The sequence below is a fragment of the Phycodurus eques genome, chromosome 18 (genome assembly GCF_024500275.1).
Source record: "Phycodurus eques isolate BA_2022a chromosome 18, UOR_Pequ_1.1, whole genome shotgun sequence".
NCBI classification, from domain to species: Eukaryota; Metazoa; Chordata; class Actinopteri; order Syngnathiformes; family Syngnathidae; genus Phycodurus; species Phycodurus eques.
Window position 1 is genome coordinate 1,984,666 of NC_084542.1, and position 16,132 is coordinate 2,000,797.

A 16,132-nucleotide genomic window follows, 5' to 3' on the forward strand; every position below is an offset into this window, starting at 1 on the left:
GCAGTGTTTTTTCTATCCCTAAGTGATGAAATTGTGATTTAGTATCATATGTATGTGACACCATTGCCACAACAGATGGAGAAACAGAACAACTGTGTTGAAACTAAGCAATATTTATGCTGATGAGTGGACTTTTCGCAGTGAGTCAGATTTCAGTGAAACCAGTAAGGTTGACTGTATTGTGACCTTGGCATGACAATGACGCTCCCCATCCTGTCCATTTGCTTTTATTCAATAAAATGAATTTTATACTATAGCCACTGAAATGTATAAACAAGTAAATATTTCCATTTTATAGTCTGCGTCTGCTCCTCTAGTTCAAATATTCATTTATTTTTGTATTAATTTCTATAAATGCCTCCTGTTGATTCAAATTGCTACAGGCAGTTAAACCTTAAAGTAGAATTTTTGTTCATATGTACAGACTTCTGCAAGAGCTTGTCGGTGTCAGGAGTCATATAATGTTGATGAAGTTTCACTGCCTGATGTGGGGGTGGGGGTGGGGGGGGGAATGCACACCAGTTTTTGAATTTTCTGTTTTCAAGAAACATTGCCTGTTGTGAACCATGCCTCGCACAAAAGAGCTCTCAGAGTACCGACAATTACCAATCGTTGGCTTACATCGGGCTTGAAGAGATTATAAAAGTATCTCTGAAAGCCTTGATGCCCATCAGTCCAGAAGACAGGCTGCCTACAAGTGGGGAAAAAGAAATCAGCACTCTGTTGCTAATCTCCCTCGCAATGACCATCCTGTGAAGATGACTGCAACATTACAGCGCAGATTGCTCAGCTCAATGAGGTGAAGAAGAATCCAAGGTTGTCGGCTCAGTGCTTGCAGAAAGCTGTGTCACACGCTCACATCTCTGTTGACAGATCTATGATCAGGTTCAACATTCAAGAAGAATGGATGCCGATGGAGGACACCGCAGAGGAAGCCACTGCTGTCCACACAATGCTGTGTGTTGAGAAACAAAACCTCATTCCACCATTGAAGTATAGTGGAGAGGGCATCGTGGTTTGGGACTGCTGAGCTCCACAAGTATGATGACAGTTTCGCCGAATTAGACACGGAGCCAGTAGAAAGGCGCATGCCTCCTCTACCTTCCTTCTGCTGACACCTACCGACCAAACCTTGAACTTCACACTATAAATGCACTCAGATACACGGCCACTTATAACTTCCACTGACAGCAATGAAAACATTTGAAATATCTACATGTATCCTCGAAATAATTCGATTTTTTTCTTTTATTTGGTATACTTTTCTGTTGTTCAGCCAAGGATAGTGAGGTGCCAATTGCAGACTTCAACTCACTGTGTACCTAAGTTTTAGGTTGCATAACATAGCTGCCATGCCCAGTAGCAAGTGTTATATAATAATGTGTGTTATGTAATGACAACAGTAGTTACTTGTGGTTCAGAGGGGTCAAGACCTGGTCCAATCTAATTAACTTATTTCTACTCAGTCATTTTCTTTTTCCACCTGACATTTCGATTTTTTTATTTAAAATTTTTAAATTAGAATGTGAATGTTTTAACTATGCAGTCTGGCCTTGATTATACTGTTAGTTGGTTAGTGTCACTTATGGTATTAAAATTCATGTATATTGTTGGTTCTTTTCCATTTTTGTATTTTTTTTCTTCTCCATTCAGGCAGCTCCAGGAGCTGCAAAGGCAGAAAGAGCTAGAAAGGGAGCGCCAGGAACGCGAATGTCAAGAGCGGGAGCGTCAGGAACAGGAGCGCCTGGAGCGAGAGATGCAAGAGAGGGAACGTCAGGAACGGGAACGTCAAGATCGGGAACGTCAGGAAAGGGAGCTTCGAGAAAGAGAGGTGCAGGCTGAGAGGGAGCGACTGGAGCGGGAACGTCAGGAGCAGCAGGAGCACGCCGAGCGTGAGCGGACGGAGAGGGAGAAGGTGGAGAGAGAGCGGCAGGAGAAGGAGCAGCAAGAGCTGTTGGACAGAGAGCAGCAAGACTGGGAAAGAGGGAGACGCATCTCCAATGCCGGTGAGTGATGCACTTCGCTTTTGGCCCGCACAATTATTGCACACTCCGGCAATCGGGTTTGAAGTCTTTGTTGCAATGATATCCATATTTTCCCTGAACCTCATTTATAAATATGAAGTTGCATTGATGAACCTTTTAGGGCATGGCAGCTTTTTATGCTTCTACTCTATAAGCTCTTGAACCTTCCCTAACACTGTCCACTTTGTAATACATACAACTGCTATTGAATGTGTTTCAGTCCATTAATGGCTTGATTTGTAATTTGCTCAATATTTTATGGAGACTCTATTTGCTTCTTTGAAGAAACATCTGATGTCAAAACTGCCCAAATTCATATTCCATCAGAGCTCACCATTATATTCCAATCGTGGATACCACATAGTGTGTTCCTCAACTGTTTATATACAATTAGTCGAGGTGCCTCAGGCTACCGCAACATTTTCAAGTAAAGGCAACATGGACTTTTTGCCGGGTTTTAATTAAAGTGTGTGTATACTGTGTAATTCTACTCGTGATGGAACAATGGGTGGTACTGTATGAGGTGGTATTGTGTAGTTGTTTAGACATGATCACACTCGCCAGCGGCATGGATATTACGACAATATAGGGCTTTCAGTGTATTCTTTGAACTGTTCAGAATGGTTTTACAAAATGCACAGTTTGTTTTAGTTTCTGTCTTGTGGTAGCCATTAAGCTCTCGTGTAATTCTTGCTGAATGCCTGACCTCCCATTTTAGGAGAAATAGTAGAGTTCAATGACATTTGTTCCATAATCAATCCATTTCAAATTCAGCCAATGAAAACTTAATTTCACGACCACCATAGATGTTTGGGGTCATTGTCACCATTGAATAAGTGCCTGAAATGGGTTCGTGGCTATAAAGTCTTAGGCAGTGTTGCCACAGTTACCATGAAAAAGGAACCTAGTTACTTTACTGATTACTTGATTTCAAAAGTACCTAAGTTGGAAAAAAAAGTCACTTTTTATTTGCTTTCAGCTACCAGGTGGCAGGAATATCACTTATCTGCAGTACGAAAATGCCAATGCCTCCACCGCTAGTAGTAGCAGTCGGGGTGGGTTCCATAGTTTCTGGTATCAATTGTATAATTGTGAGTTGAGTCTTGTCGTGTGGATGTGGTAGACGTAAATAAAACTCCTGTTAAAAGTCATTGAAAGCCCAACATTGCCATCGACATCCATGTATCATAAGTGTCTTGATCATATACAGAACTCCTACTAGAGCACCGTAGACAAAAAGTTCACATTACAATGTTGACACTTGCATCAAGTAGATTACAGTGGAGCAGCAGAAGGTACAGTGCTAACCCATCCATCCATCCACCCATTTTCTGAGCCGCTTATCCTCACAAGGGTCGCGGGAGCGCTGGAGCCTGTCCCAGCTATCTTCGGGCAGGAGGCGGGTTACACCCCAAACTGGTCGGCAGCCAATTGCAAGGGCACATATAAACAAACAAGCATTCACACTCACGTTCGCATTCCCACCCCCGGGCAGTTTGGAGTCTTCAATTAACCTCGCATGCATGTTTTGGGTATGTGGGAAGAAACCGGAGCGCCCGGAGAAAACCCACGCAGGCACGGGGAGAACGTGCAAACTCCACACAGGCGGGGCCGTGGATTGAACCCCAGACCTCAGAACCGTGAGGCAGACGCTCTAACCAGTCGTCCACCGTGCCGCCCGGTGCTAACCCAATGCCTTTTATCCATGCTAAACTGAAGATGAAATTGCTTCGGGCTTGATTTTGCCATACAAAGAAGGGAATTACAATTCAGTACAGGGTCAGAAAGGATGGCAGCATTGTTGCACGCTTTGATTGCTATGTTCGCCCGATTAGCATATATGCGCATGACCACACATGAAGGCTGACACAGTTCAGCAGTGTTACTCACGAGCTAAAAATACATCAGGGAAATGCTGGTAAGACCCTGATGGGTGATTATGTGCGTTAGTATGAATGCTTGCTAAATCCTTCCGATCAGGGGGTGGGGTGAGGGCGCAAAATGACGCTGCTTTTTTTGGAATATGATGACAGGCTATGGTCTAATATACTTTGCTACTAACCTTTCTTTATCACCTTTTAACTCACATCGCGCGCGTGTGTGTGTGTGTGTGTGTGTGTGAGAGAGAGAGAGAGCGTGAGCGCGCGCATGGTAAGGTAATATAGTATGTATGGTACATAAAGTATGTAGGTACAGCTGCTGCGGTTGCAATTCCATTATCTATCGAGCTCTTTCCCCTATTTTAGTCCAGAAATGAACATAAAACCTCAACCTATACACAATCATTTGAACACTTGCTTAGTGCACATCCGTAAATGTGGTTTTTGGTATCTATATATAAAAATGTTAGGGGAACGGCCTAATTTTGTACTTGCAAAAATAAATATTTTCATTCATCCAGCCGGTGTTTCTTGGCCACATGACCTGCCCGGAGCGAAATGATTGAAAGGGGCAAAGATAGGTTGAAGTGAATAATTACAAGGAAGATGAGTGAAGACAATAAGAAAAAAAAAACGTAAGGGATGGTGATGAGGGAGAGTAGAAGTCGGCATGAGGACTGAATGTGGTTGGCGAGGATACAATGCTGACTGTCGCTAGGCATGAGATGTCGCAGCATTTTGCTGGGAGAAGTATCACACGGAGCAAAAAAGAAAAAAAAAAGAAAAGCGAGTCAGTCCAATGAATACATCAGTTCTGGTGTCTCGTAAGTGGTGGCTCACACGCATCTCAGTTTTGTAAACCGTTTTACTGCGATTTGAAGATGTTTTTTGACTAGATTTTCCAGCAGCGACGTTGCCCACAAAGGCAATTTTTTTCCCCGACACAAGAAACTCAATTTCTACGGATTTTTGTACTCAAGATGAAGTGGCCATTCCAACCAGAAACAGCATTTTGACAGTCATGTTGCATGGCAAAAGTATTTTTGAAAAAGTGCTTTTGAGTTTTGATTGTTTTGATGTGTTTGAATTGTACTTTCATTGATTTAGTTCACTTTTAATTTTTTTTTAAATATATATATATAAAGAGTCACGTAAGTTTGGATGGATCCAGTTAAAAAGTCATCTCTCTCAGCAAATCTATAAAATAAAATAATCAAAAGAAGGCTGTTTTCTACAGCACTGTCTCAGCATCTGTCTACTAACAATGCCACATCAGCCCAGCTAACTGAAATATCGTAAATACCCTGAAATCAAACTGTGGTTTAGCTCTGTGCTCTTTTTTTTTTTTTTTTTTTTTTCTTTCCCTGCTTCATCTGCTGCATTCTCTTCCCCCCCACCCCCACCCTCCTTCCATCTCTCTCTCCTGACCTGTCGTCCTTCCGTCGTGTGCACGATGGCTGCCTCCTTCCTGCGTTGGTGCCTTCCCTTCTGTCCTGTGTCGTTGTCTTTCGCCACGTCTGTCCGTGCAACTAGCATTCGAAAGCACTCTGTACAGCCCCACTCCTCAGGAGTATAGCAGGACATCATCCACGCCGGCATCTCCATCCACACAGACCTACCCAGCTCCCGGAGTCCTTTTATCCTCATCCACGACACCCCCCACGCCACCGCTGAGGCACTCGGCCTCCCGTTTTGCCACCTCGCTCGGCTCTGCCTTCCACCCGGTCCTTCCCCACTACGCCACTGTCCCAAGGAGACAGCAGGCGTTTGCCCAGGCGCCACCTCCTGCTCCTGCTCCAGTCCCCAGCCCTGCCACCGCGCCCAAGTCTGCGGTGTGTTCGGCATACAACTTCACTCCCTTGCCCCCGTCACCACCGGTCATGATAAGCAGTCCACCAGGGAAGGCCGCAGGCCCACGGCCACTCATCCCCATCGCGGCCACCACCCCGCTTACCCAGAAGCCCCCCTCACCATCTCCCAACGGCCCTCCTATGTTTCCCGCACCATCCCCGGTCACCATCCTGCCACATAGTCACCCTGTTGGCGTAGCCTGCCCAACCCCACCACCTCCGCCTACCCCGCCGCCATTTGCTTCTCTCGCAGCAGCCCATTCTTCTTCGTGCGTCTCGTCTCCCCCCTCCTCATCCCATGCTCCTGGTTTGCCCTCTCCCTCCACAGCGCCCTCCACTGCTGCAGTTGCTTCCACTGAGCACCTCAGCCTCCCTCTGGGCCTGGGCCCGTCAGGGCCAGGGGAGTCAGACACACCAGCAAGCCAAGAAACCCGCCGACTCTATTTGGGGTCCTCCGATCAGCCCCAGTCCCAGGGTAAGGCCTTCAGTCCACTTTCTTCTGCCTTTCTCCCTGCTGTCTTTCACTGCCAACTCACACACTAACAGTAATAATTCTTTCGGATCTCTGAGGTTTTACCATTCTTAAAGAGACATGATCATATCTGCTACCTTGTTCTCAAGTAACGTTTTCCGTACCAGACCTCTATGAAGAGCTATCGCTGTTGTTCAATGCTTTCATCGCTGTCAGTCTTCTCCAAGAGCTCCACGTGTGTCTGTGTCTGCTTAAAAGTAAAGGTCCAGTTGCTTGAAAGTTCACTAAAAGGGCAATATGTCAGGTCTTTGAGCACCATGCCTGCCATCTATGCAAAATACAAATCACTCCAATCACAGCCTCCTTTTCGTCTCATGTTGTTCTAAACATTATGAATCAAACGTCAGTATATTCTTTTTTTTTTTTTTTTTTTTTTTTTTTTAAGTTTCGCCATTTGCGACCTCAATGCGTATTTACCTCACAGCACGTCCTCTCGCTATACACAGCTTTCAAGCTCAAAGTAAATGTGGACTCTGTTATTCAACATTTAAATGTGCTACAGATTTTTTTTTTTTTTTTTAAATGCAAAATCCATACAATAAAACTGATGGTGATTGGATAATTAAATGAAATATAACAGTTTACAATACATTGACAGATTTCCCTGCCTGGGCGTATTTTGTTTTCCATTTGAACCACAGTGCTCCGTTGATCTTTTATTTCTCATTAGCCACAGAAGTTGTTCTCATGCCCTTTGAACCCCGAGTTCATTGAACTGATTGGCTGGAAGGGACTAAGCTATCATCTCAAGGTCATCATGTTCACATTCCAACATAGCTTATTGATTGTGATTTATCCATCCGTCTTCTGAGCCGCTTCTCCTCACTCGGGTCGCGGGCGCGCTGGAGCCTATCCCAGCTGTCATCGGGCAGGAGGCGGGGTACACCCTGAACGGGTTGCCAGCCAATCGCAGGGCACATACAAACAAACAACCGTTCGCACTCACATTCTAACCTACGGGCAATTTAGAGTTGTCAATTAACCTACCATGCATGTTTTTGGGAGGAAACCGGAGTGCCCGGAGAAAACCCACGCAGGCACGGGTAGAATATGCGAACTCCACACAGGCGGGGCCGTGGATTGAACCCCGGTCCTATGAACTGTGAGGCAGACGCTCTAACCAGTCGTCCACCGTGCCGCCGATTGTGATTTAAATTGCGCTAAATTGTTGATCCAGATTGAGAAACCAATTGCATTCATTGTATCCATGTCATTGTGAACATGAGTTTTGTGAAGTTTGTCCGTCTTATATTTGACAGTGGGCAGTTTGTCTTTGGGTGATGAAATATTGGTCTCACGCCACATATCGAACAATACTTCACAAGCACTGCCTGCCTTACTACATACAACTGACAACTGCATTTCACACACTAACATGGCATGTAGATTAAACGATTAAATTCTCCCTCTTGCATGCAGTCCCGAAATGACTTCGGAAATGGTTTGCAAAATTTGAGTAAAAATGTACCTGAGTCAATATCCCCATGAGGTGCCTTTGAGACTTCCCAATGTCCATGTTTTATGAATTAACTACAAGCAGACAATGTACACACAAACAGCAAAATATGTCAACCCTGTCATGGACTTTACTTATTTGTAAAGGAATCACACAAAGTTTGCTAACTTGTGAAAATAAATTAGTTTCTTCGAACATGAAAATAACAGAAGGACAGAAACATGACAGCGTGGACCTTGGGCATAACATTGTGAAATGTCATTGAATGGCCTAATTTTGCAATAAATCAAAAATAATTTATGTAAAAAAAAAAAAATATAATAATAATAATAATAATTTCAAAAAATGCCAGAGGTCATTTTCCCATGTCGGGGGAAATTAACAGGTGAACAGACTGGTTTTGATCCACTCTACCTGCACGCAGCAAAACACCAAAAATGAGTAGCCTCCATTTCTTTCTTTTTTTCCCCCTTTTCTCTCTCTCACTGAGCTCATTGACACCTTTCTTCTTTCCAGTCTGTCTGTCTTTTTTCCCACTTGTCCATTTCCTTCTCAAGATACTTTCTTCTGTCTGTGTCAGCGGCGTGACGTTCCCGATAACTCCATGCTGTCTCAGCTCCTTTTGAGCTCATACCTTGAAATTCAAAATGTTCCCTTAAACACTTTTATTGGGAGTCCCGGTAAACTTGGCTTGCCTGATCAAATGAGGCTTGCGGATACTTTTACTATATATACAGTAGGATGTACTGTTATAAAATGTCTGTAATAGCTGTTGTAATATGTGTAACATTATCAGCATGTGGCCTAAACTATGCAAATGTCCTTTCTGTCATGAACCATGTCCACCCTATCATGAAAGGTTTACTGACAGGGTGGACATTTTTGGCTAATGTTAGCATTTAATGAGCACATGGTGGAACCTCCACTTAGCAACATGAATCAGTTAGCAAGCGGAGTGTGTACTGTTCAACACATGTAGTTCAAATTTCTGAAAGGTTTTTATAGAAATTGATATTTCACTATGACAGTGTGGACATGTAACGCTAACGAAACACCTAATATGATGAAAAGTGTAAATACTTACTCTGCAACTAGCCACTGTTTCAGTCTCCATTGAACAAAGACAAAATGCTGGTTGTGATATCACTGAAAACATCAGCTGTTTTTTTTCCCCAAAGGGGCAGTTCGCCCAAAATGACAGGGTGGACAGCAATTTCAGGGACACGTGCAAAATGTTCAATACTATTATAAAAATCGAATATACATGATCAAAATGACTTTATCAAATAACTTGTTGCGACAATAAAACCATGTCAAAAAACCCCAAAACAAAACACATTACACACACTGAAGTTAGCAAAACAGTGTGTTGGACATCACAATCATGTACATCCAAAGGGAAACAAATGGTATCAAATGAAGGAAAGACATTTTAAGAGACATTATTGTAATGATATGTGTGCAAATCTTTGGTCACTTATAATAAGACCTCAGAGTTTAAATATTCTGCTACATTTTCATGATGACTGAGTGATTCTGATGAGGACGCCAAAGGCACTTTATCGTGATTGACTCACCCATCATTATTCTACACAGTTTGTTTACACATGCTTAACCATATGAACCATGTGTAAACCTTTTTTTCATCTTAAAATAAAGGTCCACAGTTTTGTCCTTAAACTATTTCTTTGTTTCTCCACCCCCACCTCACAACACAAACAGACATTGTGCAGCCAGTGGGGTTGACCACACCCACACCCACACCCACCCCTCCCCCACCTCCACCCCTGCCACCCAGCTCTACTGTGACATCTGCGGCCGCCACCCCGGCCACCCCGCCGGCCGCCACCCCGGCCACCCCGCCGGCCGCCACCCCCACCACGCCATCAGGACACCCTCCCCCGCCGCCGCCGCCTCCACCTTTGCCTCCTACATTGACTCCAGCTGGGACACCTACTTCGCCACCCGGGCAACCTCCTCCACTTGGGTCCCCGACACCTCCCCCAGCACCTCCCCTTCCCGCTGGCCTCTTCTCTCCTGCAGAGGACCGCCCCATCTCAGGCCTGGCTGCCGCCCTCGCAGGGGCCAAGCTGCGCAAAGTGCCAAGGGTGAGCAAAGTTTTCTGGTTCACAACAATTTGTACTTTGAGGCATCTCTACTGTATTGATTCATGCATTATCCTTCTGGGCTCTGTGTAGACCATTTGTGTCCACCTCAAACAGTTTTAGCTATGCTATGCAAATGTATTAAAACTTCGCAAAGGTGGAGATTTTTGTCTAATTTTGCAATTTCCAACTTGTGGATCTTTAATTATATCAGTAATGTACTGTGTAAATCATATTGTCCATTTTGGCCCTGTCTTTGGTCACTTTTGGCCCCTTGAAACCTATCAATTATATTATTTAATGTCTTGTTATTTAATGTATTGAATCATACAATTTGGGAATGGGTTTCATTCTAGACAAAAATGGCCACCAACAAGCTGAAAGGGAAGTAAAATCAAGCCTGGGGATTAAACAGCGACCAGCCACAACATAATGGCCACTTGCACAATCTAATGGATACAGGAGCAGCATAAAACTTTTCAATCTTTCCAACGGTTATAATGCTCAATTTTGATTGACACTGTATTGTTGAAATTTGTATTACCGTAATTTCTCATGTATAACGTGCACCCATGTATAATACGCACCCCCGAAGTTGACCTCAAAATTCTGGAAAAACCTTCTATGTATAATGCATTTTTACAATGCACGATTTTGCTTCTACCCATATGATCAAAACATGAAGTATTATCTGTGTTTTGTTAGTTTTTTCCCCCAAAATAATTATTCTGAAGCTAAGCACTCTATTTGAACACGTAATACTTTTTTTCTTTTTTATTTACCTACTTTTGTTGAGTACATTAGAAAACACACAGTTGTGCTCATATGTTTGATTACCCAGGCTGAATCTGTAAGATGGGTACAATTCTTTAAAGAAAACATGAAGGGTCAGGCGAAACACATTTAATTTTATTTTAATGGGATTGAAATTAAACGGTCAAGCATTTCAGAAAAGCACTATCATTAAACTAAACATAACCATTAATAAATTAATGCTGGTTGTTGTTCATATTTAAAAATATATAGATTTCACAAATTCTGCCAGGGTATGTAAACTTATGAGCACAACTGTAAATATATGCAGCCATATGTACCCCCTGTCATATTGGAATGAAAGTGTAGGCTACACCTTTTTCATAACCACTAGGTGGCGGTGGCATATTAGAATGAAAGTGTACACCTTTCTCATAACTTCTAGGTGGTGGTGGCATTTTGGAATGAAAGTGTATAGCTTTTTCATTACCTCTAGATGGCGGTATACATTAATAAAAAAGTTTTTCCATTTTCCCCTATACTCATGTATAATGCGCACTATTGACTTGACAATTTTGGGGGGGGGGGCGGGGGGGAAATGTGCATTATACGCGAGAAATTACGGTATTTGTTTTTATTGTGTTTTGATCCTCTGTGTTGGATCACAATAGATTACTATATATATTTACTGTTGTAATTGGCAGAGGTCGGTACGAACGCACTACATTTACTCCGTTACATTTACTCAAGCAACATTTTGGATAAATTGTACTTTTACTTCAGAGTAGTTTTAATGAAGCAGACTTTTTACTTTTGCTCGAGTATTTATGTTAAGAAGAAACGGTAGTTTTACTCCGTTACAATAATCTGCATGCCACTTGCTACTTTCATTTGTCAATAACTGCGTGCGCTATCTATTTTTAGACTTCTGTTTTTGACTTCCGCATCAGGCACCGTTGCTACAATGCTCAGTGATGTTTGACTCAAGTTCACCAATCAAACGACATAAAGTCACGTCTGCACACAGTCTTCTATTGGGCTTTGCGGGCCAATCAAAGTGAGTCGTGACAGCTGCACGCGACTCGTGTTTACATTACAGAGTACGAAAAACCACAGCTTTAACATGCAGCGTGGTTTTGTCATTGCTCAAACTTGGATATTTCAGCCCACTTCTAACTTGACAAAACACCTTGCGGTAAGTTGCAGATGTTTTTGCTGTTGTTTTGGTTGTGCATATGACAACAGCATTATTTTATGGACACAAGTTACTGTAAAACATGCATCTTGTTTTCTCTTTCTCTCGCTCTCTCTCTCGCACACTTTATCAATAAGTCTGGTCAGCAAAAAGTTTCTTCATTCAGTCATTTTAGTGACGAAAGCAAATAATGTTTCTGTAAGGCATGTACATGTGCCCCCCCACTTAAAAATTGAAATGGTGGCAGGTGTGTGTGGACTCCCATTGAACATGAGTTTGAATTTGATATGTTACTTCTGAACGCAGCCACATGCCAGTTTCTAAGAGGGAGTGCATCCTTGTGAAACCAGATTTATTTCGATATATTTTATTTAAACATTATTTAACCACACTAAATTAAAAGTCTACTTAAAACAGACATCTCTTTTGCAATAGTGACCTGGCCAAGAAGGCAGCAAGTCAAACATCAAGTCCAAGTCAATCGCATTCAAGTTAATTTCAGTTGTTTATTTTCACCTCCCCTCTCAAAAAAGATGCAAAAATAAATCAGTTGGGTTGTGCAAATTCTGGGTCACATTAATGGTAGAAAAGTTTTCAAATGAAATATCTTGGTCAAAATTATTTGACAACTTAAAAACCTGGCCTTTGAACAGGGATGTGGAGAGAGGTTTTTAATCACTGCAGCCTATCCCAGCTATCATCGGGCAGAAGGCGGGGTACACCCTGAACTGGTTGCCATCCAATCGCAGCAAGTGGAAACAATATAGTATAAAACCATATGTTGGAGCTGAATATGCCTTATATTGTTATTATACAACAATTGTAATTGTATAAAAAATATATTGGTTTTAGATGAAGTGATATTGTTCAGCAATATCTGAATTTGCACATATTTTATTTAGTTATTTTTATTTTCTTTTGACGTTCTGATTTAAAATATAAATCTGAAGTTACTCACTAGTTAGTCAGTACCTTTTTTCTTTTCCACTGAGCTCTTTCTTACTCAATTATTTGGAGGACGACTTTTACTCGAGTCATATCATTCTAAAGTAATGGTAGTCTTACTTGGCTACTCTATTCACCTCTGGTGATTGGTCAGTGTATATCGGAAGTACAGTATATGTATATTAAAAAAAAGAATAGGCAAAGGCCTAAGTAAAATATTAACAATGCTAAACTTTGTTTTTTGAGTGACGTCTTTGACACAAGTTACATCTTAGATACCATGACATACCATGCTCATGCAGAGTTACACTATATTTATCCAGACACACCTCTTAATCAATTAATTAGTCGATTGTTTGACCTAGAGGGCGTATTAAATCTTCATCCTCCATCTTATTGAGACATTTTGCACCATTCTATGCTTCCAACTTTGTGGGAATAGTTTGGCAAAGGCCTTCCCAGATGAGTATGCAGTTGTTTATCATGTCCAAAAGTGGATCCATCATTTTTGTCCAAAACTATACAACATGTGAGTGCCTCAGAGGAAGTAATATTGAAAATGTTTTCAGAGTGATGATGCCGGAGCAGCTCTGGCAGCAGCCTTGTTGGGGACAGTTGGGACTGCGGGGGCCAAATCGGAGCCCAGAGGCAATGGCCCTCTACCTGGAGGAGGCGGGCTCATGGAGGAAATGAGCGCTTTATTGGCTAGAAGGTACCACCTTAGATTTCTTTCATCAATTTGAAAAAATTGTATTTTTAATTTTTTTTTTTTTTTTTTTTTTTTTTTAAATGCGTCTGTTCATTTATGTGTGACTCGCATTGTATTGGAAATACCAAATGAAAGAAACCATACCAATGCCTCAACATTGCTCTTGTCCTTTGCAGAAGAAGAATTGCGGAGAAGGGCTCTTCACCTGAACCCGACCAGAGATCAGTAAGTCTAATCAGAGCTGTTCTGCCCTTTTTCATGTGTGCCATTACTACATTGATAACATTCCTGTCTGAGCTCATCGTGTTTTCTGCATGCCTCATTTGGATTGCATATAGTAAAAAAAAAAAAAAAAAAAAAAAAAAGAAATTATAAAAAATGATATAGTCGTGACCAAAAGCTTTGGCATGACTCATTTTGTATTTCACTAACTTTGGTGCTTCCGTTTTTATGTTGGTGATTCACATTGCCTTCAATTAGTTGGAATGATCAGTTAGTTTTGGAATTATTTTTTTCCTATTCCAAACCACTTTTTTTTAAATGACTGATCAAATTGCAGAAATTGCAGAAGGGTCAAATGATTTGTTTTCCAATAAAAGTCTTGACGACTTAGAAAATGCATGCAGCACATTGAGAAAGTATTCAGAGCGCTTCACTTTTTTTGACATTTTATGTTGCAACCTTATTCCAAAATGGATTGTTTGGATTGAAATTCTGCACATAACATCCCATAATAATAATGTGAAAAACATTGTTTTTAATTTTCACAATTTTATTAAAGATAGAAAACTCAGAAATTAGTGTTCACAGCCTTTGCAATGAAGCTGAAGGTTAAGCTCCTGTGCATCTTGTTTACACTGATCATCCTTGATGTTTCTACAGCTTAATTGGAGTCCACTAGTCGTAAATTCAGCTGACTGAACATGATTTGGAAAGGGCCACACCTGTCTAGATAAGGTTCCACACTTAACACTGCATGTCAGAGCACAAACCAAACATGAAGTCAAAATAATTGTCTCTAGATCTCAGAGAGCGACACGGTGTCCGACTGGTTAGCACATCCGCCTCACAGTTCTGCGGAACGGGGTTCAAATCTCGGCCTCGCCGGTGTGGATTTTGCATGTTCTCCCCGTGCCTGTGTGGGCTTTCTCTGGGTACTCCGGTTTCCTCCCACATCCCAAAAACATGCATGATAGGTTAATTGAAGGCTCTAGATCACAATAATCTTTATTTGCCAAGTATGTCTAAAAAACACACAAGGAATTTGTCTCCGATAGTTGGAGCCGCTCTAGTACGACAACAGACAGTCAATTGTCAGAGAACACTTTTGAGAGATAAAGACATTGAGAAAAACAGTCACTGAGCAATAAAGGGTTGCTAGTTATCTGGTAATGCCGGTGCAATTTCTTGATTTATTTATTTTTGACAATTGTGCAAAAAGATGCAGAGTCCTCTAGCACTTAGAGCAGTTTGAATGACTAATATACCAATAGTCCGGTGCAATGATCATTGTGCAAAGGGCGCCGAGACTTCAAGGAGTGTATCCAGTTTAAAGTGACTAGTAGCGCGATAATCTGGGACAATGTTGATTGTGCAAATGTTGCAGATACTCCTCCGTCGGTGTGCAAGTGCTACACATGCTACTCTGGCATGAGTGGCCAGTATTGGTCAACAACAGATACGAAAAATAGTGCAGCGTGGCGAGACTACTACAGTGTAATATATAATTGGCCCGACAGAAATGTGACAACAAACTCAAGACAAAAATAAATAAATAAATAAAAATGGCAGCATGTTGCAATGGAATTGTAGGTTAGCTGTTTAAGAAGTTGATTGCAAGAGGGAAGAAGGTGTTGGAATGTCTGCTAGTTCTAGTTTGCATTGATCGTTAGCGCCTACCTGAGGGAAGGAGCTGGAAGAGCTGGTGACCAGGATGTGGAGGGTCCAAGAGGATTTTGCACGCTCTTGTCTTAGTTCTGGCAGCGTGCAAGTCCTCAAGGTGGGTAGGGGGGTACCGGCAATCTTTTCAGCAGTTTTGATTGTCCGTTGCAGTCGGAGTTTGTCCTTTTTTGTCGCAGCACCAAGCAGGCCGTGCTTCCTCAGAAGCTGCAGGAAGTACATCCTTTGCTGGGCCTTTTTGAGGAACGAGTTGATGTTGATCACCCACTTCAGGTCCTGAGAGACTGTAATTCCCAGCAACTTGACGGTCTTGATGGTTGACACAAGGCAGCTGGACAGCGTGTGGGGCAGCTGTGGCAAAGGAGGCCTCCTGAAGTCCACGATCATCTCTCCAGTCTTGAGCATGTTCGGCTCCAGGTTGTGTCGGCCGCACCACAGCTCCAGCCGCTCCACTTCCTGTCAATATGCAGACTCGTCACCGTGTTTGATGAGGCCGATGACAGTGGTGTCATCTGCAAACTTCAGGAGTTTGACAGCCGGGTGCGTTGAGGTGGAGTTGTTCGTGTCGAGAGAGAAGAGCGCATTTATGTTCTTGCCTGTATGTTGGTATTAAGTGAATTAATCAGTGATCAGACGAGACCAGGGCTGCATGAGGTTTGGCACGGTATGCATTATTTAGTGTAGTATAGCAGTGGTCTAAAATGTTATTTTCCCTGGTGGGACAGTCGATGTGCTGCTTGTATTTAGGGAGTTTGTGGTTGAGTTTAGCTTTTTAAAGTCCCCG

General features: G+C 42.3%; 1 protein-coding gene across 7 annotated transcripts in view; it reads left to right on the forward strand.

Moving 5' to 3' along the window:
* The window catches only part of enah (ENAH actin regulator), a 126,147-nt gene that overhangs the window by 92,256 nt on the left and 17,759 nt on the right, over positions 1 to 16,132 (forward strand). For 4 of the 7 annotated variants that reach the window (XM_061705180.1, XM_061705179.1, XM_061705182.1 and 1 more), the window contains exons 5-9: positions 1,654 to 2,006; positions 5,438 to 6,229; positions 9,465 to 9,850; positions 13,310 to 13,452; positions 13,626 to 13,674. In XM_061705180.1, coding sequence (XP_061561164.1) covers positions 1,654 to 2,006; positions 5,438 to 6,229; positions 9,465 to 9,850; positions 13,310 to 13,452; positions 13,626 to 13,674 — 1,723 coding nt within the window. Of the gene's footprint in view, positions 1 to 1,653; positions 2,007 to 5,437; positions 6,230 to 9,464; positions 9,851 to 13,309; positions 13,453 to 13,625; positions 13,675 to 14,331; positions 15,286 to 16,132 lie in introns of those variants that run through there. The other 3 variants (XM_061705183.1, XM_061705184.1, XM_061705185.1) reach the window with 3 other exon arrangements.